The sequence below is a fragment of the Amphiura filiformis genome, chromosome 6, assembly GCF_039555335.1.
Source record: "Amphiura filiformis chromosome 6, Afil_fr2py, whole genome shotgun sequence".
Classification (NCBI taxonomy): Eukaryota; Metazoa; Echinodermata; class Ophiuroidea; order Amphilepidida; family Amphiuridae; genus Amphiura; species Amphiura filiformis.
The window spans coordinates 45,241,559-45,267,289 of NC_092633.1; the positions used below are offsets into that span (position 1 = coordinate 45,241,559).

General features: G+C 37.1%; 1 protein-coding gene across 1 annotated transcript in view; it reads right to left on the reverse strand.

Moving 5' to 3' along the window:
- Window positions 1–886: 886 nt before the first annotated feature.
- Window positions 887–25,731, reverse strand: part of LOC140155484 (cell division cycle protein 27 homolog) — a 34,228-nt gene continuing 9,383 nt past the window's right edge. The window contains exons 4-17 of the mRNA XM_072178349.1: window positions 24,167–24,390; window positions 22,952–23,106; window positions 22,034–22,233; window positions 19,847–19,964; window positions 17,520–17,638; window positions 16,258–16,568; window positions 10,896–11,068; window positions 8,722–8,874; window positions 7,117–7,325; window positions 6,252–6,369; window positions 4,458–4,586; window positions 2,967–3,041; window positions 1,856–2,036; window positions 887–1,060 (exon numbers count right to left, since the gene is read on the reverse strand). Of these exons, the coding sequence (XP_072034450.1) occupies window positions 975–1,060; window positions 1,856–2,036; window positions 2,967–3,041; window positions 4,458–4,586; window positions 6,252–6,369; window positions 7,117–7,325; window positions 8,722–8,874; window positions 10,896–11,068; window positions 16,258–16,568; window positions 17,520–17,638; window positions 19,847–19,964; window positions 22,034–22,233; window positions 22,952–23,106; window positions 24,167–24,390 (2,251 nt within the window). The 3' untranslated portion in view covers window positions 887–974. The remainder of the gene's footprint in view (window positions 1,061–1,855; window positions 2,037–2,966; window positions 3,042–4,457; window positions 4,587–6,251; window positions 6,370–7,116; window positions 7,326–8,721; window positions 8,875–10,895; window positions 11,069–16,257; window positions 16,569–17,519; window positions 17,639–19,846; window positions 19,965–22,033; window positions 22,234–22,951; window positions 23,107–24,166; window positions 24,391–25,731) is intronic.

The following is a 25,731-nucleotide window of genomic DNA, read 5'->3' on the forward strand; positions in this document are numbered from 1 at the left end:
ATCTTAACATGTTAATCGTCGGTCATATCACATACTGAGCCATAAGTTTAATACCATTTTAAACAAAATGGTTTCACATACAGAGCTATAACTGTAATACCATGTTACACAATGTTACTTGAAAGATTGGCATGTACAATTCACCAAAATTAAAACTTGCAAGTGTCTTCTTCATTAAAATACCCTTTGAGAAAAATTCATTTAGAAATAAGTAAGTTTGAGGCTAAATCTAGAACCAGTGTTGTATAGCTCTGTATGTGAAACAATTTTGTCCGTTTTCGTATAGAACAGTATGCGATCTAAGTGACCAACGGTTTGGTACGCTTTTAAAGCTTATAAAATAAGGATTTCAAATCTGGAATATCTCTTACAGTTATATTGTCAACTTTATGCTCATTTTGGTCATTTAGAAGAAAAATCCGACAATTTCACATGAGACTCAAGAACCACACCATATATTGCACTACGTTACTCTCTGTTCCGTCCGTCACTGGATAATTATCATGTGCACAGTTTCTCTGTCCATCTACCACCACACAATTTGCAGCCTAGTACAAACAACTGCCAATAGAGGACGTCAGCGTGACGTCATATGCCGCCATCTTGTGGGTACATGCTGTGATGGTCGTTCGATCTCCTAGAGCGGCAAAATCACCGTGTTGACGTGCGCTAACAGCTGCGTGGCAAGCTGCGCCCTGTGCGTAGTGTCCGACGCATGAACACACAGATCATTTGTACCCACAAGATGGCGAAAGGCTGACGGCCTCTATCCATGTGGGCTGCTGACTGCCTACCTGCATATGGAGAAACAATACCTGCACAGGCCTGATTTCTGTCTGCTTACTGTTGAGCAAGCGACTAACAAAGTATATCGTCAACGGATTATAATTACAAGCCACAATAGCCTTGCCTTCGTTATCATACCATATAAGATGAGTGTTCTCTATATATGATGTAAGCAGGTGGGATTGCTATCATAAGCTCTCATCACTCTCATTGGCTTGTAATTGCATTTCTTCTATGGCTGCTAGACCTTGGGAAACATTGCTATCCTCACCACCTGTAAATAACATAATGTCATGGATTTAAACTTTACTTGCCATTTTCAAAGTTTGACATTTACGGAAAAGTTGAATGTGACATTAAAAATTCTTCAACACTTGAGAAAGTTCCTGCAATCTTATTGGTTCTTAGCCATGATATATATACGACACAATATAATACGATTCCGCGTGTGCGATTCCTGCAATCTTATTGGTTCTTAGCCATGACACTATATACGATAACGATATAATCACGGTTCAGCGTGTGCGATTTTTCACAAATACCTAAAGTACCAAAAAAATAGTGGGACGATCAGTTTACCATTTGAATTCCTTCAACCACTATGGAAGATAATATGGGATGTGTCATGTCAAAATCAGACACTTTTGGGCAGGTTATAAATTTTGAGGTTTTTACATATCTTAAATATAGAGATACTTTGCTCCATATCGCCATTTTCCCCAATGAAATCGGACATTCCTAAGCGAAGATAATGAGTTCGTAAGTTATGGTAATATAAAATTGGAAATTGAGATATCGGCTTTTAAAAATATTATTGACAATGTTGAGAGTAGGAATTACCTTGAAAAATGTCTCAAAAATACAAGATGCCAGTTATATTCGGTCTGAAACTATCAGACAATATTTTTAACATTAATAACATCACAAATTCGCAACAAACCCAAATTGTGAAAAAATCACCCAGGGCAGATTTTTGGCTATTTCTCCATTTACGATCCTGCCCAAAAGTGTCTGCTTTTGACATGACACATCACATATTATTAAATTAAATAACTGAAGTCTTCCTTACCTGGGGTATCTGATAAATTTTGGTTACCAGTCACAGGGACAGTTGCCAGTTCATCATCATCAGGCAAATACCGTTTGTCAAGAGCTTCTTTGATCTGATTATTGGCACCTTTAGGATCCAGATCCAGAGCCCATGAGAAATTGGCTAGAGCAAGGTGGGTCTGACCAAGCTTCTTGTATACCTGAAACAACATCAGATTAACACAATGACGTACTGGCTATACAGCAAGAGTGAGTGACCAAGCTTTTTTCTTTCTTTATTGATACCTTGTTACTGATAAATGCAAAATGTGGGCATTAAATTTGTTCAGTGAACAGCATTGTTAAGGGGGTACTACACCCCTGGCCTAATTTTGCATTTTTCTCTAAAATTATAGCGCATTGGTGGTAAGTAAGATATGTATATTATAGGGGCAAGGACTACAATTACTGCACTGAAAATTCAGCAACTCAAGGCAAGTAGTTATTGATTTATTGATCAAATATTGGTTTTCCCTCACATGCATAATGAGCTAAAAAATAAGCGCCCACCCAAAAGACTTTGTTAAGCGCCCTGGGCGGTTAATGGAATGAATACAGTAGTCTTTTCTATAATACACATTATACAAATACGGCATTGTATAAGATTACCTGACGCTAAATTGAAGCTCAAAATATTTAGCAGTGCAATAGAGCGAGTAGTATTTTAATTTCGTCAAGACAAACACTTCACTCAATCTAGCACTTTACTATTTGGTTATTTGTGATGTTACCAAAGAATTGGAGAAGGACAACCGGGACTCCCTATACTGCCACATACAATTGCGCCATCAGCTATAGGGAGAAAATTGGGGGGTATTCAGGTCCTTGCCGACAGTGCGCGGAGACGAACGAAAACAATTCTGCATCTCATTTGAAGCGTCTTGGTACTCGTGTGCAGGTCACATCAAGTGTGTCCGTCATCTATGTTGCGCTTGTATGACAACGAATGCCTTAAGCGCATTCCGAGAGAAACCGAATATACCAATTTTTGCTCCATGCCTGTATCAAGCTAGCGGTCGAGTCCTGGTTCTCCTTCTCTAATTCTGTGGATGTTACAAATAACTCAATGTACCAATAAAGCAAGCAATTACCTTTCCCATGATGAAGTATACAAGGGACTCCTTGGGGATGATGTGCTTCAACTCTTCCAGCTCAGTAAGGGCTTCCTGTATATAGACAATATCATATCATCTTAGCACACTCATTGTTCTATTTATATTATAATATAGTTTCTAGCAGAGAAGAACGACAGTTGGTTACTTTTTGAGAGCGTGCACAGTGCAAACACAGAAGTGTGATTCTGATTGGCCGACTCAATCATCTGACAATCATAACAACAAGCCGATAAGGTCAAAACATTGGTCGGCGCAGACAAAGGGAACACAAAGTTCTGCGTATGTGGCTCATTAACAAGGCACTCGCATCAATCAGAGCAAAAGAATTGAAATTACTTGGTACTCTACGTTGGGAAACATAAGTAAGATTTAATCTTTCACTGGAGAAGTCCTTTTCAGAGGGCTGAGCTTTCGGAACTCTCTTCACAGCCAAAGATGGCACTCGCTAGAGTTCTGAAAGCTTAGCTCTCAGAAAAGGACTTCTTTAGGGAAAGATTATTTTTGCCTGGATTCAAATTCACAATTGACAATTCCATCAACTTAATCTGCCACACAGGTAGTGTGAATTTCAAATGGGGTTACCATCTACACCCCTTGTGTGAGAGATTAAAGTCATGTCTTCTATAGGGTGTATGGATTTCAACTGGAATAGCCCTATAATTATCCCATTTGGCCTGATTTGGTCAGATAGTGTCGCATCTAATATTCTTCTTCAACATCTCTGGTTCTTTTACCACAATCATAACCTTCTGAAGTTTTAGTCAGCAGGGTGTTGAAAACCACATGTCTCTAACTTTATAGTGACTGGCATGCTAGAGGTTTTTCTTGAAACTTTCTATAAATGGGGCTGCTGTGGTGTGTGATTGGGGGAATTACAGGCTCTACTTGTTCTATATTATGTCTTTCTTGATGAATGAAATATATCAATGTTTCTTCTTAAACCCGCAGCAGAAGACTTCTTGTAAAACACAGGCATGAGACTGCACTTTCCTAAAAAAACTGAAAATGCGTGTGAAATTGGGCAAAAAGTACCAAAAACAGGCTGAAATTAAATAAAGTTGCGGAAATTTTGACTATAAAAAAAACCAACTCAGTTTCTAAACTGAAAATTCTCATGACTGAAAACAAGGCTAAACAATTTCTCTCCTATCTGACAGTGAGAGGGTCCCATCCGATGATCTTCTAACATTTCACTGACACTGCTTTCTTTCTGGTAGTCCCCCATGCAGAAGCTTGCATAAGACATAAGTCCAGGCATGAAGATGAGAATAGCTTTTTTGAAAACTGCCTGAAAAAGTGCGCGAATTCGGCCTTAATAAAAGGCCCAAAAATTATAAAAATGCATAAATTTGGGTAATAAAACTGCCTGAAATTCAGGCAAAAGCCTGAAAATATTCTCATGCCAGTAAGTCTATAACAAAACATTCAAGTTCAGTGCATACGTCTCCACACATTACATATACTGACCTGATACTTCTCTGTAGCAAATAGAATTGAGGCTCTGTGAAATTTACATAGGGGATTATTGGGGTCCATGCTGATGGCTCTAGTCAGTGTCTCCAGTGCTTGGTTGGACTTATGAAGTGCATGTTGTACCTGCATCAAAAATTAAACAATCAATAATCAATATAATCAATACCATACCAATTACTTACAAATTTCATTGATATTATCTGTTTCTTAAAATGTAAATCCTGTAAAGTGTGCGAGGCTTGTGGATCAACTTCTAGGCGTCGTGCTCAATGCGTAGCGCACTATAAATCACTGCGCTTTTTTTTTTTTCATGCTTAATCCCATGAGAACTACCTGCCGATTGGTCAAAATGAATATTGTGTCCAATTTTGAACCAATCAAGGAGGGTATTAATAAGATCATCTGCAAATGCAAGTTTGACCATAAACTGTTTAAAACGTAGTCATAATTGGCGATTGAAATGAGCATTTCAAGTTATCAACCAATCGGAAATGTTGTTAGATGACCAGTAGTTGCAAGGGGTGTAAGTGCATCTCTGCATCATAGATGCGATTTTGCTGGCCAAGAAAGGTTAAATTTACAACATGTAATATTTTAGTTTTTGGTCCCAAAATATGGAAACATGTTTTTCAAGCACGAGAAAATTTCAAAATCTTTCACAATCACTTCAGAAAATGTGTCACAAATAAACACTCTAAGAACAATACCACAGAGTATTCTGAATCCCGATTTGTGGCTAATAAAAGGGGATTTGCCATTTGGTCCAAATGGTTATTAGACTATATGGTTAGTAGACATACCGGTTATTAGACCAAACAATATTAGAATAAATGGACATTAAGACTATATGATTATTAGACTAAGTGGCAATTAGCCTTTCTGGTAATAGACCAATTGAATATAGACTAAACGGGAATTAGACGAAATGGTATTAGACCAAATGGCAATAGACCTAATAAGAGTGTGGCAAACTATTTTAAAGGCAAATTTATGATCTTTACTATGCTTACTTCGGGGTCCAGACTGGAAATTCATTCCGCTATGGCAATCATCTCCACTATGTGAGAATTTTTACTCAGATGGAGATATATACACACTGTATTTGGCTTTTCTCTTGTTATTAATGCAAAAGGTAGTCAATTTTGGATTTTCCTCTAGTTTACTAGATGAAAAGTTGGACAATTTGCAGCATCAAAGGCACACAATAATCTGTTTGCGCCGAATTCAAAACCAATTACCATGATAGTGTCCCATGCATCGTCTTGCTGTGTGAACCATTTTGGAAGTTCGTACCCCATAAAATGCACTGGACCCTTATTTTGACAAAATGTCAAATTATGAGGTCCAATGGACACCACAATTTAAGCTTAAGAAGTTCAAATCTTGGTCAAGGATAAAAAATGGTTTTTAAATAAATAAAAAATAAATAAATGTAGATATTTATATAGCGCTTTATGCCGTGAACAGCCTCAAAGCGCTTTACATTTATTCCGCCGTCATTAGAATATGTCGGAACCACGTTTGCAGCCTACAAGTGGCGCAGGGTCCATCAGTACAACGACTGTGACTACCCCTAACAGCTTCCCATTGCACCTGGGTGGGGTGAGGCAAGCGAGGCAAAGCGCCTTGCCCAAAGGCGCAACACGGTGGTGGGACGGGGAATCAAACCCATGCACGTCGAGCAAGCTCTTGGATTATGAGACCAAGGCCGTAACCACTGAGCCACTGTGCCCTTTTTCTTTGAGTAAATCACAGGAAAGAAGAAAAAAACATTCTAGCAATACTTACAACACCAATATGACATAGTAGTACTGAGCTTTGTGGATTAATACCCAAAGCTTTCCTGTAATGCATCTCTGCTAAGGAGAACTTTTCTTGCTTGTAGTATATCATCCCAACACCATACCTGCAAACAAATGCCACACAAATGGATTATCCATCGGTAATATACAATTACAACTTAGGTGGAATACTTCACAGTTAAAATGCGTACCGACCAAAATGATATTTTATATTCCATCAAACAACATAAAACAACAACAAGCATTACACGATCAGTAATTAAGGTGGCCCCCCACAAAGGTGTGTAAATACAAACGAGGTCATTAATATTCATAAATATGCAAATAATTTGCAGATAGGATTTTGTCTTATGCCGTTCCATTAGCGTGTCATAATGGATGGGCTGGCCAATATTTTTATTGTAGGATGCCGACATCCACTACTCAAAATATTGGCCAGCCCATCCATTATTACTGATATTGATAGGCAAAAAGACAAAATCTATCTTTATTCTAACTATAGAACACAAGTGGACTGGTAATAACACTTAGCAATGGGGGACATAACACAGAGGTGTAAGTGACGTAACAATCCACTCCCTGAAAAACATACAAGCCAAAGCTGAGCACCTCGCCAAATTTCCGGAAGTGCAAGGGGGCTTGTCCAGGGATTAGGCTGCAGGGTATCACCCCTCAAATAAAAAATTTAATTAAAAAAAAAAAAAAAAAATTCGGAAGACTTACACCTCTGAAAACATCAAATACATTTTTACAGTGTTTCTTATCTATTCCCTCCAGTTTGGCATAAGTCCACCTTTACAGGTACAGAGTATGGTGTAGCCTATATCCATGTTTGGTGGCAAACAACTTACCATGCATTGTAATGCCTCTGGTTGATCCTAAGTGCATTACGGAAACATGCCATAGCTTTGTCTAATTCTTCAGTTGTGGCGTATTCATGACCCAACAATGTGTAGGCATATGCAAAGTTGGGATCTATCTGTACAGCGGCGCTGGAAAATTTGATGGCTACGTCGTGTTCCTTCTGAAGACTAAAGCAGTTCCCTGAAGCACACCATGCCTGGATACAAAAAGGTATTAATATAAAGCAATCAGTGTTTGACAAAACTACAAACAACTGGGTATCAATGAACTGAGAAAATGATAGAGAGAGAGAGCATGTTAGATTAAGTGCAGTGATTTATAGTGCGCTACACATAGGCACAACGCCTGGACATTGATCCACAAGCCTCAGCACACTTTACAGGTTTTCGCTGACCACTACTGCTCACATCATTCCATAAACCAATTTACAACAACAGGGATTTTGCAGCTTCAAGGCGCACACCCTAGACATTCCACAAATGACCATCGCAACCAGGATCATACGGGTTAGAATGAGACAATTAGCAGTAAGTTCCACCCTTGTCCAGGGAATTTCAAGCCAACTCAATTTTCCATGAGGCGTACTAAGCCACTGCCATTGTTTGAACCCGCAACATCTGGGCCATAATCGAACACCTTATCAATTAAGGTGGTACTACACCCCTGGCAAATTCTGTGCCTATTTTTGCATTGTTCTAAAAAATTTTAGCGTATTGGTGACAAGAAAGATATGTATATTATAGGGGCAAGGACTACAACTAATGCACTGGAAATTTTATTTCAGCACAGACAACAGTTGTGGAGTTACAGTCAAAAATGAGGGAAAAACAATATTTGATCAATAAATCAATAACTACTTGCCTTGAGTTGCTGAATTTCCAGTGCAGTAGTTATAGTCCTTGCCCCTATAATATACATATGTGACGAGTCACAAAAAGGTACTTCTTGTCGGTTGCTACTTTTGTCTCTTTTTCCACATTGCAAGGAGCAAAATCAATCAATATCAGACCATCATAAATTGGCGGTCAATTCAAATCATCCCCAAGTCAACGAGGGTTCAGGAATGTCCTTCCATTGTTAACGGTTGGCTAATATGTGCACCTATACAAATTACAATGCTTTGTTGTCCACCACTTGAGCAGGGTTTATCCAAAGCAAATATTAGAGCTATATAATAATCCTATAGAAATCCTAGCTATACTATTATCCTATCCAAAAATAGGATTATTTAAAAGATGTATGACCGGCATTACCAAAATAAGCTATATGTAGGAACCGACAAGAGGTACCTTTCGTTGTGACTCGTCACATATCTTACTTGTCACCAATGCGCTATAATTTTTGAGAAAAATGCAAAAATAGGCAAAAAATTTGCCAGGAGTGTAGTACTACCTTAAGCTAACTTGGCTGCTATAATAACCCTATGAACACTAGTCTCTTTACTTGGCAGTAACAAATTAACACTAGCTCATTTAATTTACGTAAAAGTACTTCATTAACACATCAACGTTGATGCTAATGAAATTTCATAAGAATTACTAGAAATGAATTGTAACCAAAACTCATATTTTCAACCCAAAATCTCTACTCACATAAGGTGAATTGGGATCAAAGGCTGTAAGATCTTGTGCCAATGTTGACAAAGCCACTTCCTTGTGAAGATGCCACAGCGTCGTGGAGTAGATCTCCATCCCTGCCATATGGTGGGGCTCCAACCGCCGAACTTCAGAAAACAACCTCTCAGCCTGTACAAATATTTTTAAAAAGAAACCATATTGAAACAACATCATTTTTCAAATGCCACTCCAATAAGTGACATATGAGTGACTCCTTTACTTTTAAAAGATACAGGTTATATTAATCATACATTATAGTCCATATACCTTCCCCGAGTCAGTAAATTGAAATCATATTTTGATATTTTCTCAAATCTGTTATGCTAGTTGGATTCCTTTCATCATTTCCATTCTGAAAATGTATACTTTTAATACAATTTCTCATCATTGCATTTAGATATACAATAACAAACGATATCTAAATTACTGACTCGAGAAAGGTATAAAGACTATTATAGTGCACTCTGTACTGTGATACAATTTTATGTACATCTATGTTTTGGTTCTTATCTGAAGGAGATTCATGAATTGACCAGGGAGGGCGGGAGGGAGGAGTTTTATTTTTTCACTTTTTTTTTCTTCAATGTGAATTTTCCATTGTTAGTCAATTTTGGTCTTTTTCAACAATGCTCAAGGAAAGCAAGGAGGACCTTTTTCTTTTTTTTTTTCAAATGCAAGATTCCGAGGATTTCATTTCATATTTCATTTCATATTTATTCAAAATAACATTGTGGCAAATAGCCAAATTGCCTTACTTTTTACAATCTTAAACATCAAAAAATTATTTACTATTATTGCACATAAAAGTTATTAAAATACAATATTACAAGAAATAAGCATAAGAAAAACATATAATAATATTAATATTCAGAATTATATTGCACATAATTATAAAAGCTTATCTCCACACTCACCCCATCACCCCACACTCACACACACCCACTTGACACCTAAGCACACCTCTTACTCCCAAACACAGTGACCACAAATAATACACGCCACACACCAAATCAAGTAAGCATCAAAAAAACATAAGAGAAACACAAAAATTATATTGCACATATGAATGAACCCGAGAGTATCACAAAAAAAAACTTGGAAAATGATCCTTGTTCTCTAATAAACTTATTATTTATCTGTATAAAGTTTTCCTAAAGCATTGAAAAAATTTTGAAATATCTAAATAAAAAAATATGTGACAAATCTCAGAAATTAAGACGGGCAGAACCAAAAAAAAAAATTACGGCCATATATACAAGTTTGACCATTTAGATGCCAAACTTTGCAGTAATGTGTAGGGCTCAACCGATTATCGGATTGGATATCATATAGGCCCGATATTTGCCATATCGGTATCGGATCGGACATCGAAAAAATGTGTAGGGCTCAACCGATTATCGGATTGGATATCGTATCGGTCTGATATTTGCAATATCGGTATCGGATCGGATATCCGAAGAAAAAAAAGGTTCGGTGGTTCTCCAAAAGTCGCCAATGTCGGATCGGATCTGACATCAGCCGATATTAATAAAATCAATATCGGATCGGTAGACAAATGCCATATCGGTTGAGCCCTGATCGGATCTGATATCAGCCGATATTATAAAATCAATATCAGATCGGTAGACAAATGCCATATCGGTTGAGCCCTAGTGATGGTCCTGTCAAAAAAAATGTTCTCCATCAAGCTCATTTAGGCCAAAAAAAAGTTGTTTGTTTGTCCCCCACCGCCCGCTCCTCAGTTTAAGGCCTGACCAATTTTTTTTTTCAGATTTGGAGTATCTCTGGACCTAGCTAGAGCAAGCTTAATGCTAGGATCTTTCAAGGTTGAAAATAAAACCCCCCCAAAAAACATTTTGTGTCTTCAATATGCAAAGTTATAATTTGTGTTCATGTCATATTCTATTATTATTAATGACATTAAAATACATTGGATTTATATCCATTTTGAAATCATTAAAAGACTATGACATGAACACAAAGTATAACTTTTATATTAAAAAACAAAATGTTGTTTTTAAGTCACCATGAATGATTGTAACTTTTAGCTCTAGCTTGGTCCAGGAACATGCCAAATTAAAAAAAATGAAAAAAAAAATTCAAAGCTGTGTGGGACAAACAAACAATTAATTTTTTTGGGCCTCATTTACCTGTTGATATTCAGCCAGTTCAAATCTAGCTCTGCCTACTTGACACAGCACCCATCCCGTATTGTAGTGGTGAGTTGGCAGATTGGAGAAGAGTGAGATCGCTTTACGACAATCATACTGGCTAAGTGCCAAGTAAGCTTTGCCTATCTCTCGTAGTAATGCTAATAAACCATCTGCAGAACAAACAAAATCACAAGTGCAGTTTAGTAGAGAATTGGATGGGCAAACATATGTCTCTAAGGTTCAGCAGCATGTTGTGTTTGAACTTTGAAATTCTAGGTGTCAAAGTTTCTTGACATCATGAGAGCAGACGGCACGATTTAGAAGGGTTTTTACATGCACAAATGCATGTAGGTTTTCATCTGTGCATCTAACTTTGCTACAGCTGTGCATGTACTTTTCAGCCTGTTTTAGGAAAAAAGCTCATATGTTCATGTAGATTTTAATTTCTAAATCGCCCCTGTTGTAGTGTCAATTCACATGATGCAATTTCCTAAGGCTAACTTTTACTATAATTTGGTTCAGCTTAAGATTGGTAGTGACGTATGTGCGTATTTTGCTCGCCGCAGTATCGATTCGTGTGCGTAAAGTTAAACGCTCTGAGTGTACACATGCGTACAGAGGCGGTTTGTTGGCACGTTTGCGGCGCAACCACGTAAAAGCATTGACGTCACTACCGAACTTGAGGTGAACCAAATTATATTCCAAGTGCAGATTCACCCTATACCAGCAATTTCCAAGAAACCTTACCCAGAATCAACAGACTATCAATGATTTACCTCATATAGAAAACAAAGCTTTAGCTACACCCGTCCGGCTGTCGTTTGGACGGCCTGTCACGAGAATGAAAGCCGTCCGTGAGGCCGTCTAAAAAAAGCCTTTTACGTTATACAATCACGTTGAATGTTACAAACCACTGTTAGGAGCCTCTATATGTCTATAAAAAGGTTACAAACCACTGTTAGGAGCCTCTAAATGCTAATAAAAAAAGGCATTTTATGACATTTTTACAAGTACAACCTTCGATAGGTGGCATTTTGTTTAAGCTTGTTAACTTCCTGGCTTGGCGAATAGCCGGATTTCGGCCATTGGTCGCGCTCTTCCAGAATCCCAGACTGGGTTGGACGCCCTACTTTCAAATCCTGGCTCATGCGCTGATAGAAAATACTGTAAAGCATGTTATTTTCACGGTATTAATTTTTCATGATTTATGATTTTAACTGTTCAGAGCAGTATTGCGGTTCCTTATATTCACGGTTACAAACTAACAAACAGTTAGGCTAAAAAAAATAGTTGACTTGCCCTTTAGGTCCCAAAACCTGGATCGGTCAGTCGATATTAAAGAAAAAAAAATTTTGTTGCAATTTCTGCAAAATACGATGTGACGTCTAATACTTTGCATAGAGAATTTTAGAGAAATAGAGACAGTATGCGCTTTACAAATGTACACATCTTCAGGTGCGTATTTTATTGAAAATACTACTGAAAATGTGATTCAAATCAATGCAGGAAACGCGACTGAACACAATTTCCATCCCACATTTCCCTGTTAAAGTTACAGCGTATGTTTACACTGCCAAAATTAACTAAACAAATGCAGAAATCAAGTCAGAATTTGCAAGAAATTGATTATTTTGTGCGTTTATAGTTATACTGCAGTTTAAGGAGGCACACAGGATCACTAATTAGCCATTATTATTCACCTCATAACTCGAAAACTATTTATGTAAAGTATATAAAATTATACATTTTTGAACGGAAATGAGCTCATAAATCCATTTAAAATGTCAGTTTTGGGTCAAAAAGTACAATTTTCGAGAAAATCACAAAAACGGCTTTTTGACCAACAATTTTGGTCCGCCATAAAAAATTATTTGAAAGTCAAAAACTGTAAAACATGAATTTTTTAATTTAGACAAATAAATCTAGAAAGTGTTTTTTTATTTTTTCGAAATTTTGCTTAGTTTTTAAAATATAGGCAAAAAATCAGTAAAACGTGTGACCCGTGTTCAAATTTTTGAATCATGGGTGATAAAAAAAGTTCTAGGCTCTAATTTAAAAAAACGAAAAAACACTATCTAGATTTTGGCCATATCTAAGCGTTTGACTTAAAAACTTACCTCAGTGATGCTTCATTTAGACGCTATGGCGGACCAAAAATGGTTAAAAGTGGTCAAAAGTGAACTTGCGAAAATCGCGATTTAGACAAATACAGCGGATTTTAGGTCCATTTTGAAGATTATTCCATAAATATATAATCCGGTGACTTGTGACGTTTGGTCAAGTTAGAAAATGAGAAGGGCGTCCAACTGCAGCAGATTGGCATTTTTTGGTGATTTAGAAGGTAAAATACATATAAGACAAAATTATCCATGCACATTCGGCAGATGTTTTATCCACATGGTGTAGCCATTTTATTTACTGCAGTCTTGTTTCCATGGTGCAGCAAAGCTTCCGGCAAGGTCGCGGCGTCGCGTCGGCGTTTGAGGAGCGACAGGGCGCGGACAGACAGATAGGTTACGCGAATAAGTTGCACAGTGCATGGTCGTGTTGCCGCGAACGAAACCATGATTATTTAGCACAATTTTGTCCTGTTCCGTATAAAAAAAAGATCATGCTCTGTATTAAAATGTGCGGACATCAGAATATTAAAATTAGCATAGAATAACTGACAAGCAATTATTTTAGCAGATAATCAGAAAGTTTTATGAAATGAAGAATAAATTGAGACATAAATCATGATAATTGCGATTTCTGTTTTGTACTAATTTTCATAATTTTGCTTTAAAAATGCAATGTTTTTAATTTATCGGTTTGGGAGATTTTATTTTATTTTTTTATTTTTTCTTCTTTTTTTTTTGGTGTTGACAAATATTGCATTTTTATGTTCATTGTCCTTTTCTGAACCGCAAACATGATGTTGTTACTACTCGTTGCTTTTTTCTTTTTAGTTGGTGCTTGAGAGGCACCACAGCGGCCCGTCGGCGCCAAAGATAGGCATTTTAACGCCCGTTATAGCTAGGCCTACACCACAGGAATACCAAGTAAAATTTTAAAATATTCTGATGTGTCGCACTACTCAATATTCCGCTTTTTTGTTATTGTAATTGTTTGTTGTTATCATATTTTATTTTTAACTTTTTACGGAATATCAAACACGCATACAAAAGTCATAGGCCTATTATAGGCCTAAAGCCACAATAAAGTTGTAAAATATTTTGTACCGCATAAAAAAGTGAATAAAATACAACAACAACAAAAGTGTGTCTGTTGTTGTTTTCAATCAAATAAGCGTGTAAAAAGAAAAGTGGGGTTAAAGTTGTAATATGTCTTGAATAAATTTCTTGTAAAACGGACAAAAAGTAGGCCTATATATATATGTTAAGCGGGCAAAACACGGAGAGGTCACAAGAAAACTGAAAAACACGGAAATTTATATAGCCTAACAAAACCGAATTTCAAAAGTAGAAAACGGAACACTTATGACTTTAAATTAGATTGTGGTTTATGCAGTAGGCCTATCGTATATAGGCACCATTCTATAAAGAGCGTTTTAAAACACTGCATGAAAACAAAAAAGAAAAATGCTTTAAAGCAGTTTACCTTTTAAAGTATGCAGAAAACATTATAAGCGTGAAAGTTGAAAGCCAGACAAACATTGCAAATAAAAAGGCATTCGGCCAAAACATGCATAAAAAGTGTTGTAAAACCAAAAGCTTTTATCGCAATCATGGTATATGGTAGACCTAATAGGCCTACTAATGGAAATTTAGTTAAAATGGGTTATGAAAAAAGCACGAATTTATTTTCGATTATATTTCTCGTTTGAAATTATTATTTAGCATTAAAACATTCATGAAAATGCTTTCTTAAAACATTCATGAAAATGCTTTCATAAACGCGTGCTCGCTATGCCGATTTCAAATATCGACATTTTTGACATAGAGTTGTAGGCCTATGCCTAGATGGTCGATATGATGTATTGAAATGTCAACGCGTTTTTTGACATTGCGTTAATGGTCAATCAGGAGTAGAGAACGTTTGAAAACGAATCTTAAATTATTCGTGTTTTAATAACACTTTGAAACATTATTCAGGGCCTTAGGTATCCTAATATAGGCCTACCAGTAGTAACTACTTGCCTATTTTTTATGGTCTTCAAAATTAAAAGCGAGACTGAGCGACCACGAGGCTCCCGAACCAAGGCTGAGACTGCATAAAATATAAGCTAATATAATAGGCCTATATTCTTGTCCAACTACACCAACTTGGTAAATCAAATAATAACAATGAAAAATGAATGAATGAATGAATGAATGAATGAATGAATGAATGAATGAAATAAAACAAATTTTAAACATAAAATAATAAGCCTATTTATGTATGCCTACTATACGGGCTAAGTCTAGCCTACTAGCAAAATATTTAGGGCCTACGTTTTCTATCGTATCTACCAGATTGCGTCATCATTACAGAGCTAAATCTTACGGGTAACTACTTCTTACAGATAAATTTCATCTTTTCAAGTTCAGAATGAAACTTGAAAAACAAAACAAAAACAAACAAAAAATTCACTATTGTGTTCATATAAAAAAACACTATAATTTATACCACTATATCAGCACTTTTTTGGCTTAAATTTATCGAGTAGGCCTACTGATTCTGGGACGGGACGGTGGTGGTCTGTCGGCCCGCAGTTTATAATGCAATGGTGCAAGCTTTACATACCTTGGAAGAGATCAATACGATAAAATACGGTAGATCGCGATTGGCGACTCCAGCGCCTCAATCAGAAATCACCTCGCCCATCCAGTTTACCATGTGTGCGTGTCTTTGCTGGCTATGCGCGCCGTAATACGGCGTTCGAGAACGCGATTTATTGCGGAAAACAATGATTTATTTGCTTTTGCAAATGAAAAAGGGTCTTTAAAATAGCTTTTCTTATGGTTCAAATTTTAAGATTTCTTTAAAATCTATTAATGACAAGATAAAATATGGTTTGAAGATAACATTAGTGATGAAAACTCAATTTTGGCCATGTAACACTTTAGTGATCCTGTGTGCATCCTTAACATAAATAAAACACTTAATAATTTATAAACCAAAATATGACATTTCCCTACAGTCAAATTTCAACAACAAAAAAACGCGACCATGTTTTTTCAGATTTTTGGGCCGGTTGATAAGGGCAAGTCAACAAACCTTTTTTTTAAGCCTTATAGATTAAAGCCTATGAGTAAAAAATATTTTCAAGGGCGTTTAAATTTGTGATTCTGAAATTACCTGTGAAAGAACACAAACAGCACAAAATGTTTCCGATCTTGATATGAAATGGTCTATTACAGTCTCTTTTACCACCTACCTGCTGATGCCTTCTGAAAACTTAACAGTTGTTGTTGCTGCTGTAGCAGAGATGCTTGTTGGTAAGGTTTGTTTTGATCGTTATTCTTTTGACTATCCGGCTTAAAAATATCTTCTGAATCAGGCGGCTGGCTGATGGTGGCGCTCTTCACCGTACGTCCTTTGGTCTTGCCTTTTGGACCACGTGGTGAACCTAATTTGTTTCCTCTGGTAGAGGGCTTTTTCGTTGCGTTTTCTTTGACTGAATTGGCATGGCTGAATAGCCTTGAGCTTCTTCTAACACCTTGAGTTGGAGGGAACAATACTGGACCACTGATTGGAGGGAGAGAAAAGACAAGAAATGAGATGGTTAAGAAAAGCTTAAACATGAAATGCAATTCGTAGGCAGAATGTAATAGCTGCCATTGGCATTATTTCAATAAATGTACTGACTCAATAACCAATAACACATGAAGAACTCCCAAGGTGATATAATATTTTGCAGATTTCCTTTTTTTTTGTAGAAATCAAGTGATCTGCTAACCTTCCAGTGCGTATTATTTTCCACATGCACATGCTTGACGTCGTTCCTGTATATGCGATGGTTAACGCATAAAAGGAAACTTGCAACAGATTATATCTTGGTCTAGCTTAGTGGCTGTCAGAAAAGTAATACAGAATATCAACAATTTACAATAAGGGGGTTTCTGCAAGCAATGACTTTTACAAGGCAGCTTTCGTATTCTACTGCACTTTCGATGGTCTTTCACTCTACCCATATATTGTTGAGTAAATGATGACAGGTTTTGGGCACATATAGACCTTATCATATCAAAGTTTTTCGAAGTGATGACCCAGTTTTTAAAAGCGGGTCATCATATGCAGTTCTTAGGCGTGCACTTATGTCAGTTATGCATTGTGTCAATACACACAGTTGAGGAGCGTTTTTGTGTATTTACGCGGGGGTGTAAAGACGCTCGCGCCCATGTGATTATTTAGCGAACATTTCCGATGGCTCCTGAAAAGGTCTATTGCATTGTACATCTGTAGCTCAATTGATGTTTATTTCTGCATTGTTTACAATCAAATTAATCAGATTGGACGTAAAGCCAAGCAGGAGAAAATGAGCGCAACAAATGCTTGCAAAACTACCTACCAACATAGACCAACCAGCACTGGTTGCAGAGACTCGGCTGTCTACACCCACTTGGATAGTTCCAAACATTCTTTTGACAACAAAGAGCCAGGTTGGCGTGAAATGTAAGAGCTGAATGAGGTATTTACCTTGTTTGTGGGCTAGGGGTCTGCTGTAGCTGCATCGGAACTGGCTCTTTTGTATTGCTACTGTTGCCAGATTGACTGAATACTGCTGGTTTGGTGGTTTGTGTTCTTCTAGTTATTATCTGCAAAATGAAACAATTTCAATTCAAAATTTATGGTCTTGTGATCAAACACTGACACGCCTCCTTTTCAACTGTCATGACCCACAGAAGCTCAAGGGTATATCCCATAATGCATTGCAGTATATATATATGCATGCTCCATAGCAAATGTATACATACTCTATGGGTGATATTTTTTCAAACAAAAGTCTAAACTTCCCTGATTTAAGTGAGTAATTGAAAACTGAAGTGTGGGATTTTGTGTACATTTTCTATGGCACAATCAGTTCTATTATGGTACCGCAAAGCATAATGGGATACTCCCTTCAGCTGCTGTGGTCATGACCTATAGTTTTCAGCAGCGAACTTTAGCGGCCTGCCAATTTGGTGCAGTTTATGGCATATACGGAAGTATGATTCTGATTGGCAAATTGAATCACGTCATCATCACATCGGCACCTCATTAGCTGGTCAAGCTGTGTAGCAATGTGTGACAGAGCTGACGTACACCGCTGAAGTAATTTGCTGAATGGTATAAGAGGGGGGAGCAGTCAAAAATGCTTGAAAAAGACTAATATGTGGCAAACAGTGGATGCCACTCATCATCCATCTTAAAAGTTGGCAAAAGGCTAAATAATGTTATCCATAGGCTCACTTTTTTCAAAACAAGATGAGATTTTTGTACCACCGGAAATATCTGTCTACAGAACGTTTGCGTGAAAAACATTCTTGCAGATTCATTCGCTTTAAAAAGAAAAATACCATCAAATTTGTGTGTGTTCTGTTAACAGAGGAAATAACAGCACAGTGGTTTATGAAGCAATGTAATTTCCTGAAAGGCCCATTCAGTAATTTGCTCATTGGGAGGATCGTAAAAATCATCAAAATTCAGGTTTTGGAACCTGTTACTGTCATAAGTTTAAGTTAAAAGTTAAATCCTTCCCAAGCCTTTCGGCCCATTGGGCGGTGCCCATCTCCTGCAAGCAGAAAAGCTACAGCAGGGGGTTAGTCCACTGGTAGCCATGTCATAGATGTGCTATCAATAGCCAACAGACAATAGAAGACATTGTACACAAATCTGTAATTTCTCTAGTAAATGAATTTACAATTCTAATTTATGAACTTCAACTTTATCAATACTGCCGTTTTCTTTGGGGTTTTTTTTGCCAAATTTTTCATTTTGAAAATACCTAATGACAATTTGAATGAATTATCCTTCACTTTTAGGTAATTTATAAACAATTTTAATTTTGTTACACTTATGCTGAGATCACTGAATGGGCCTTAAATCATGCATAACTCGCAAGTGCAAAATCGGAATCAACTGAAATTTTGGGAAAAATAATCTACTCAAACATAACTTAAAAAGAGGATGCTAGAATCACAAAATACTCCTTCAAAATCTCGAAAAAAATTTGAGCATCAACATCCTTATCATGCATTATGCTACAACTACGAAAGCAACTTCATTGCATATGGGCTATCTGTTGCACTGACATTAACCGTTCGCTGATATTTCTCATTAATTGTGACTAATCACCACAAATGAGCCCAGAAGTCGGCCCTTCATTCATAAAGTTTGTACAGATTTGGAAAGATCATACCTGAAGCTTCAAAATGACACTTCAACCATGTACAATATCCTGAAATGAAGTTATGTTTCTTCAAAATTTGCTTAACAGCACTGTGCAACACTGAGAAACTGCACTTAAAGTAAAAGTTATTTTGGTGAAACCAGCTCCATAAATTTTCAATTTTTATTTAATTTTAGTTTTTGTATAGCTGTGTAATTTTGCAGCTGTATAAGAGTAGTATGAATTATTTCAAATCTGTGAAAATCTAATTTTGCTCAAAATGTGAAATTTTTGGACATTTTGCACTGTAGCTCCAAATCACATTTTCCGACTTTTATGGGCTCATTTGTGGTGGATATGGGCCACTCCATTTAAAATCCACTACCCCTGTGGAAGATTTAACTAAAGTCTTCCACAGGGGGAGTGAGAGTTTTGAATAAAATAGACCATTGGGTAGCTTCCATTTGAAATATTCACTCCAGTTGTGGAAGATATAGGTAAAGCCATAACACAGGGGGAGTATGGGTTTCAAAATGATTAACCTTGACCAATTACATTTGAAATACATGCTCCCCCTGTGGGAGATATTTCCAGAATCTTCCACAGGGGTAGTGTGGATTTCAACTGGAATAGCCCAAGTATATAATTTACTCACTCTCTTGTTTGGTGCTTTAGGGTGATCTGTTGACGTGTCTATACTTGGCGATGGTGTAATGAAACTATTGGTAGAACTGTCACCCGGGCTAGGTGTATCCAGTGGTAATACCCCAAAACTAGCAGAAACAAATGTACAACAACTTGATCAATGAAAACAATGGAAGATGTTAGGGATTTGTTGTAGACTATGCCATAGTCGAATTTTATTAAAAATATGTTATTATTAGTCATGATGAACCCATTTCGTTGAACTCAAAATTATACTGATGTTTATTAAAATCAAAGTATTCAATAGTAAAATGGTCATAGAGAATTAAGAATATCTGATGATTAGTGACAATAAAAGTAATTGAATGCAACATTATCTTGCATAATTATAATGGCTCACTTTAATACTGAACAATTCTGATTTTGGAATCTACCAGTTTATTGATAGCGAACCCCGAAATTTCGACTATGAACCTTGAATTGTAAGCAGAACTTTACTCACTGGACTTTGCTCTCTAAAAACACACTGTCAAGCATACTTGTTTATCAGTCCATTAACCACAAGTACGCGCTAGATGTTTGATGAGAGAAAAACTATCAAGTCAACACAAAAGCGCCGCAAATACCACAGACAGTTGTATACGGTGTAGTTAATGGTAATGGCGCGGGCCCAGAAGATTTAAACCATAGCGAGATATGGGCGACCAATCACAAGGCAGATCCATTTAAAGATGCATTACATCATGGCCAATTTTAGTTAGGCCAGAAATTGGCCTAACTCTCCATACAGTCCTGTGTTAAAAATCTTAACCGCAAGGCAAAGTCAGTAGTCTACTTGGGAAGCTAACAAAGAGAGGGAGTAGGGTGACTGAAAAGATCAGATGTGAAAATCTATCAATTGTGCACACATTAATTAAATCAGAGTTTTAAGCTTAATACAATATTCAGAGTATGCACAATGGGCAAGTGGACTACGGGGTAGTCTAGGATTTGTTGTTGTTATGACTTTTGACCAAATAAAATGCTAGTGAAAATTTCAATATGCATCCATTAACCCAGGTGCCTTTTGATGAGAAGAAAGGAAAGAAAAAAGAAAAAAGAAAAAAGAGAAGCTTTGTCCTTGAGTTCCGTTTTGAACCATGGACCCCTTGGGTGCCAGACACATCCACAGGGATATCTTGTGACAAGGTCTACCTTGGCCAACCTGTCAATCATTTGACAGGCAAACCCAACATTATTACAGTTTTCGAGTTCACTATAATGTGCCATTTTCAGAGCTTTAAATTGATGAAAAATCCATCACCAATGGATTTATGGTTCCGGAGATGTGGTCATTTTATGTTGCTCAGGTGAGGTATTCTGGTATCCCTCATCCCCCAGAAAAATACAGCACTATTTTTTTGGGATTAAACAAATATTATCTTGTTTTACCAAATGAAACATAGCTAAATCCTAATCCTTTAGTTGGTTCTAACTGGCAATAAAAATGAATTCTAAACTTTTGACAATTTTTGGAAATAAGGGCCAAAAACATGTGTTTTTAGGGTGTTTTTTGTGTGCTATGACAGTGACAATCAAGGCCAAAGACTTGAACTAAGACTAATTTCAGATTATGCATTCTAATTTTTAGAAAACACATTTTCTAATCAATTTTATAATATAAGCAAATATCAAAATTAACATAAAATATTAAAATTATGAGCAATGCTTAGATTTGTGCCAAGTCTTTGAATTTTGTGGCTGACATAGACCCTGTTCACATTAGAAGATTTCTTCATTCGACGAAGATAAGTTAATCTTGATCAACTAATTAAGCATGCGTACACATTATGCTGAACGAAGACATTGCACTGTACACATTTCATGAAAATTAACGAAGCTCGAATGAAGCTATTAACACCCGGCTAGTATTTAAGCCGGTGAAGGTCACTTGTCACATGATCACTTTACAAAATTAGCTTTGTCGAACAAAGTATTCCTTCATCTTAACAACCTTTTTAGCTTCGTTGAACAAAGTAATTTTAATCTTTGAAAGAAGAAAAGTTTCTAATGTGAACAGGGTCATTGTTGAAAAAAATCACGCAAAATTGCATGTTTTTGGCCCTTTTTCCCTCAAATTGCAGAACTAATAACATTTGACTTTTATTGCCAGCTAAGAATAAGAACTAAATATTGACAAAACCACGCCACCACCTACCTGGGAGTGAGAGGACTAAACAAGCCTCCTCCACCAAGCACACTGCGAGCTACTCTGGGCCTAGTTTTCATCATACGTGATGGAGGCAGTGAAGGACAATTAAATACTGTATCTGGTGTACTCTGGTCTACGTCACAGTTGGGTGTTAATAGAGGTTTAATCCCGGAGATTGGGATGCTCAGCAAAGATGTGTTGTTATCCTGAAATATCAAAATATATCATGTGCTTATCACAAAATATATGGTGTGGTTACTAAAGAAGTCAAAAATATCTGGTTTGGTTATTACTTATTAGTGAACAGCTTCTTTTACTATCCAAGAGAACGTGGAAATATTTCTAAAATGTATGTTTTAAAAACATTCTATATGAAAAGACACTAACATGTTGTAGAAACATTGTAAAATATTTTTTGGCAAAAATATTTGTAAAAAATATGGAAAAAAATCCCCAAAAAAACACAACCCTATTTTTTCAGATTTTTTGGTCAGTCAGAAAAGTGTAATACAATGTTTTTAGGCCTTATACATACACCCACTAACCCAGGGGCATAGCCAGCTGTCTTAGTCGGGAGGGGGGGGGGGGAAGAAAACAAATTTCAGGGCAAAGACAAAAAAGTTATATTATCGGTGAGGTATATACAGAGAGACTGTATGTAAGGTCTCTGAGCTCCAAAAAAAGGCCTTATGGGACAATGTGAATGTGTAACACACAAAATATTTGTATTTTACACTATTTTGGCCCATGATCAGGGTATTTTGGTGGAAAACAGGTTCCCAGCCGCTTTCTTTTCCTTTGCTTCCCTGATTTTCTTTTACATTTTTTGTCGGAGGGCACTTTTCATGCTGGCTACGGGTTCCCTGCCCCTTTCTTTTCCTTTGCTTCCCTGATTTTCTCTTTCATGCTTGCTACTGCACTTACCTGTGGTGTGTCCGGTATTGAATCACTAGGAGAACTAATGATGTTAATGGTAGACTGATTCTCTGTATCTATGATAGGATACACCTCCAACTGTGGCACTGGACATTTTGGCACAGATGCTGCCTGGAAAACTTTACTCGGATCTGGCTTCTCACCTGTGGTTTCAAAAACATTTTCGGTACTCATTTTTAGGTACATTTTTCATTCATGAATCCAGTTATGTACAGCAGTTTTAAACTGTGGACGGTCCTCGGTTGTAGGAATGTCCACGGTGGAAGGTGAACAATATTGTGTGTGTCCGCATTAGGGGTGTGATTTGGGGTAATGTTGTGCCCGGGTACCCGGCACATTTTTCAGGCGGGTAACCGTGTACCCAAAATTGAAAAAAAAAATTTAACATTCTTCTTTTTTTTTTTTTTGATTTTATAGTGTCCCAGGACCTAGACCTAAATGCTAGGATCATTCATGGTTGACCTAAAAAAAATGCATTGAATTTGCATGCATTTTGAAATAATTAACAGAGTATGACATGAATTTTTTTTTTTTATTTCAGGTACCGGGCAGGGTATTTCCTGCCCGGGTAATGCAATCTCTCGGGCAGGTACCCCCGAGCCTGCCCTGGTAATGCAATCTTGAGCGGGTACCCGCGAGCCCGCCCAAAAATCCCTGGCTTAGTCCGCATTTGGCAGCAAACATGTTTACACACCCAAATCATTCACAAGCAATATGTATGTACTCACACATTACCCACATTTGAAAAAGATATTAACCAGGTTCCCTGTCACAAATAATAAAGAAGACGAGCAGAAAAAGTGATCCCGCATGGGAATTGAACCCAGGAGCTCAGGTTTACAAGACCTGTGCCTTAACCTCTTGGCCATGGAAGCTTTGTGATTAGGCTGGTTGAAATTTGAACCTATAAGCGGTCACTTAAATTTATCTCCTCCCCGCAAACAGCTAGGGCTGTAAATAGGGGTGTCATTTTCGGGTAATTTTGTGCCTGGGTACCAAAATTGCAAAAAAAAAAAAAAAAAAAAAAAATCAAAACTTATTTATTTATTTTTTTTTTAAATTTCGAGCACCGGGCAGGATATCTCCTGCCAGGCCCCAGGGTAATGTAATATCGGGCGGGTACCCGCGAGCCCGCCCGAAAATGCCAGCTGTAAATGTAAGAAATAAATTGCCATCCTCCCAGTAGAGGGAGACTACACTTACCAGTATCGCACAGAGCTTGGAAAGACGACCAGAGAAATGGATTCAACTTGAGACTGTGTTTGTATGCTTCCGATGCCCGCGTTTTCCTTTCTGTGTTGCCGCATATTGTGGCGAGTAATGCCAGTGCATACGGACCCGCTTCACCAAATTCGGATGCAATCTCATCACTTGTGTGAGGTTTTAAGAAACTACTGCCAGCTAATGCTGCTTCACCTTCAGACAACCTGCAACAACATACACATAGTGATCTTAGTTTGGAAATAAAATTGTAGGTTAAAACCAAACACTAGATAATACTTTTTAGAATAAGTCAAAAAATATTTTACGAAATGTAAGAATGTAAAAAGATCTGTATCGCCCTATTTGTTGTACCGTACACAATACATGTGGACCAATTTATAGCGTCACACGTCATTGCGTTCAGTCACAATGGTTAATTGTGTAAGAAAAGAGGCAGTTTTAAAAGTTGCACCTGAGTCCATAGCAGTCAGGTTTTCTTTAACAAACACATGAATAGACCTGGCCTACTGTATTGTTTGAGAGCCGACTCCTATGGACTCAGATGCAGCTTTTAACACTGTTTAAAACAGTCTCTTTTTTTACATAATAAACCATTATACTGAACGCAATGACGTGTTACGCTATAATTTAGTCCATACGTATAAGGCCCATTTCACGGTTAGGCGCCACTTTTTGATTTTCAACATATCTGGCCTGGTGTGTAAAAAATAATGGGGTTACAGAATTTACTGTTGGTGATTTTTCATTGTCTCTGTATGGCCTACCTCCATTAGCTTAATCGGCCTTTCTAGTTTTATCTTTCAGGGCGCATTAGGGGTCAGAAGTGGTCAAAAACCACATTTCACTAGCAACCTGAAACAGACATTTATTTTCCAATGCTGCCACTTTTAACTATGTTGAGCCTACCAGCTGCTTTTGTTGTTTTTATGTAGTGAACAAGTTGCACTATACAGCCATACATGAACAAAGTATTAGTTGTCAGCTAAACTAGCATGAGAACCATTTAAATTTCTGAATTCGAAGTGACATTTTCCGCTCACATCTATGTACCTTATTCAATGTGGAATAGATCGACTAATATTTTACATGAATGGCAAACTAGTGTGTTTTAGTAAAGTTCAGAGTCTTGTTACTATTTGTTGAACAAATTACACTTGTTGCTCTTAAGGTTAAACAAAGTGTTGAAGGGCTTTACATATATTATTACCTTATACGTAAGAAAATATGTCTACTTATCATGTGAAATAAAAAAATCCGGAAAAAAATGTGCGAAAATGTGTTTTTAGCCTATTTTTTTAGCTCTTGTCAAGCACTATTATTCGATTTGTTTACAAGCGCCAAGCAACTGTCGTCAAGGAGAGTGATTGACATCTTTATTATTAGAGAAGAATGGAATCTGTATAGTTCATGAATATTCATGTAGTATTTATACAACCTGTATCCCAGCCATTTTTGCTTAGCTATCATAATCGTTCATATAAGACGCCCATATGATCCATGGTGTTAAACTGATATTCAGCAACTTTATATCTCTCGATCTTGCG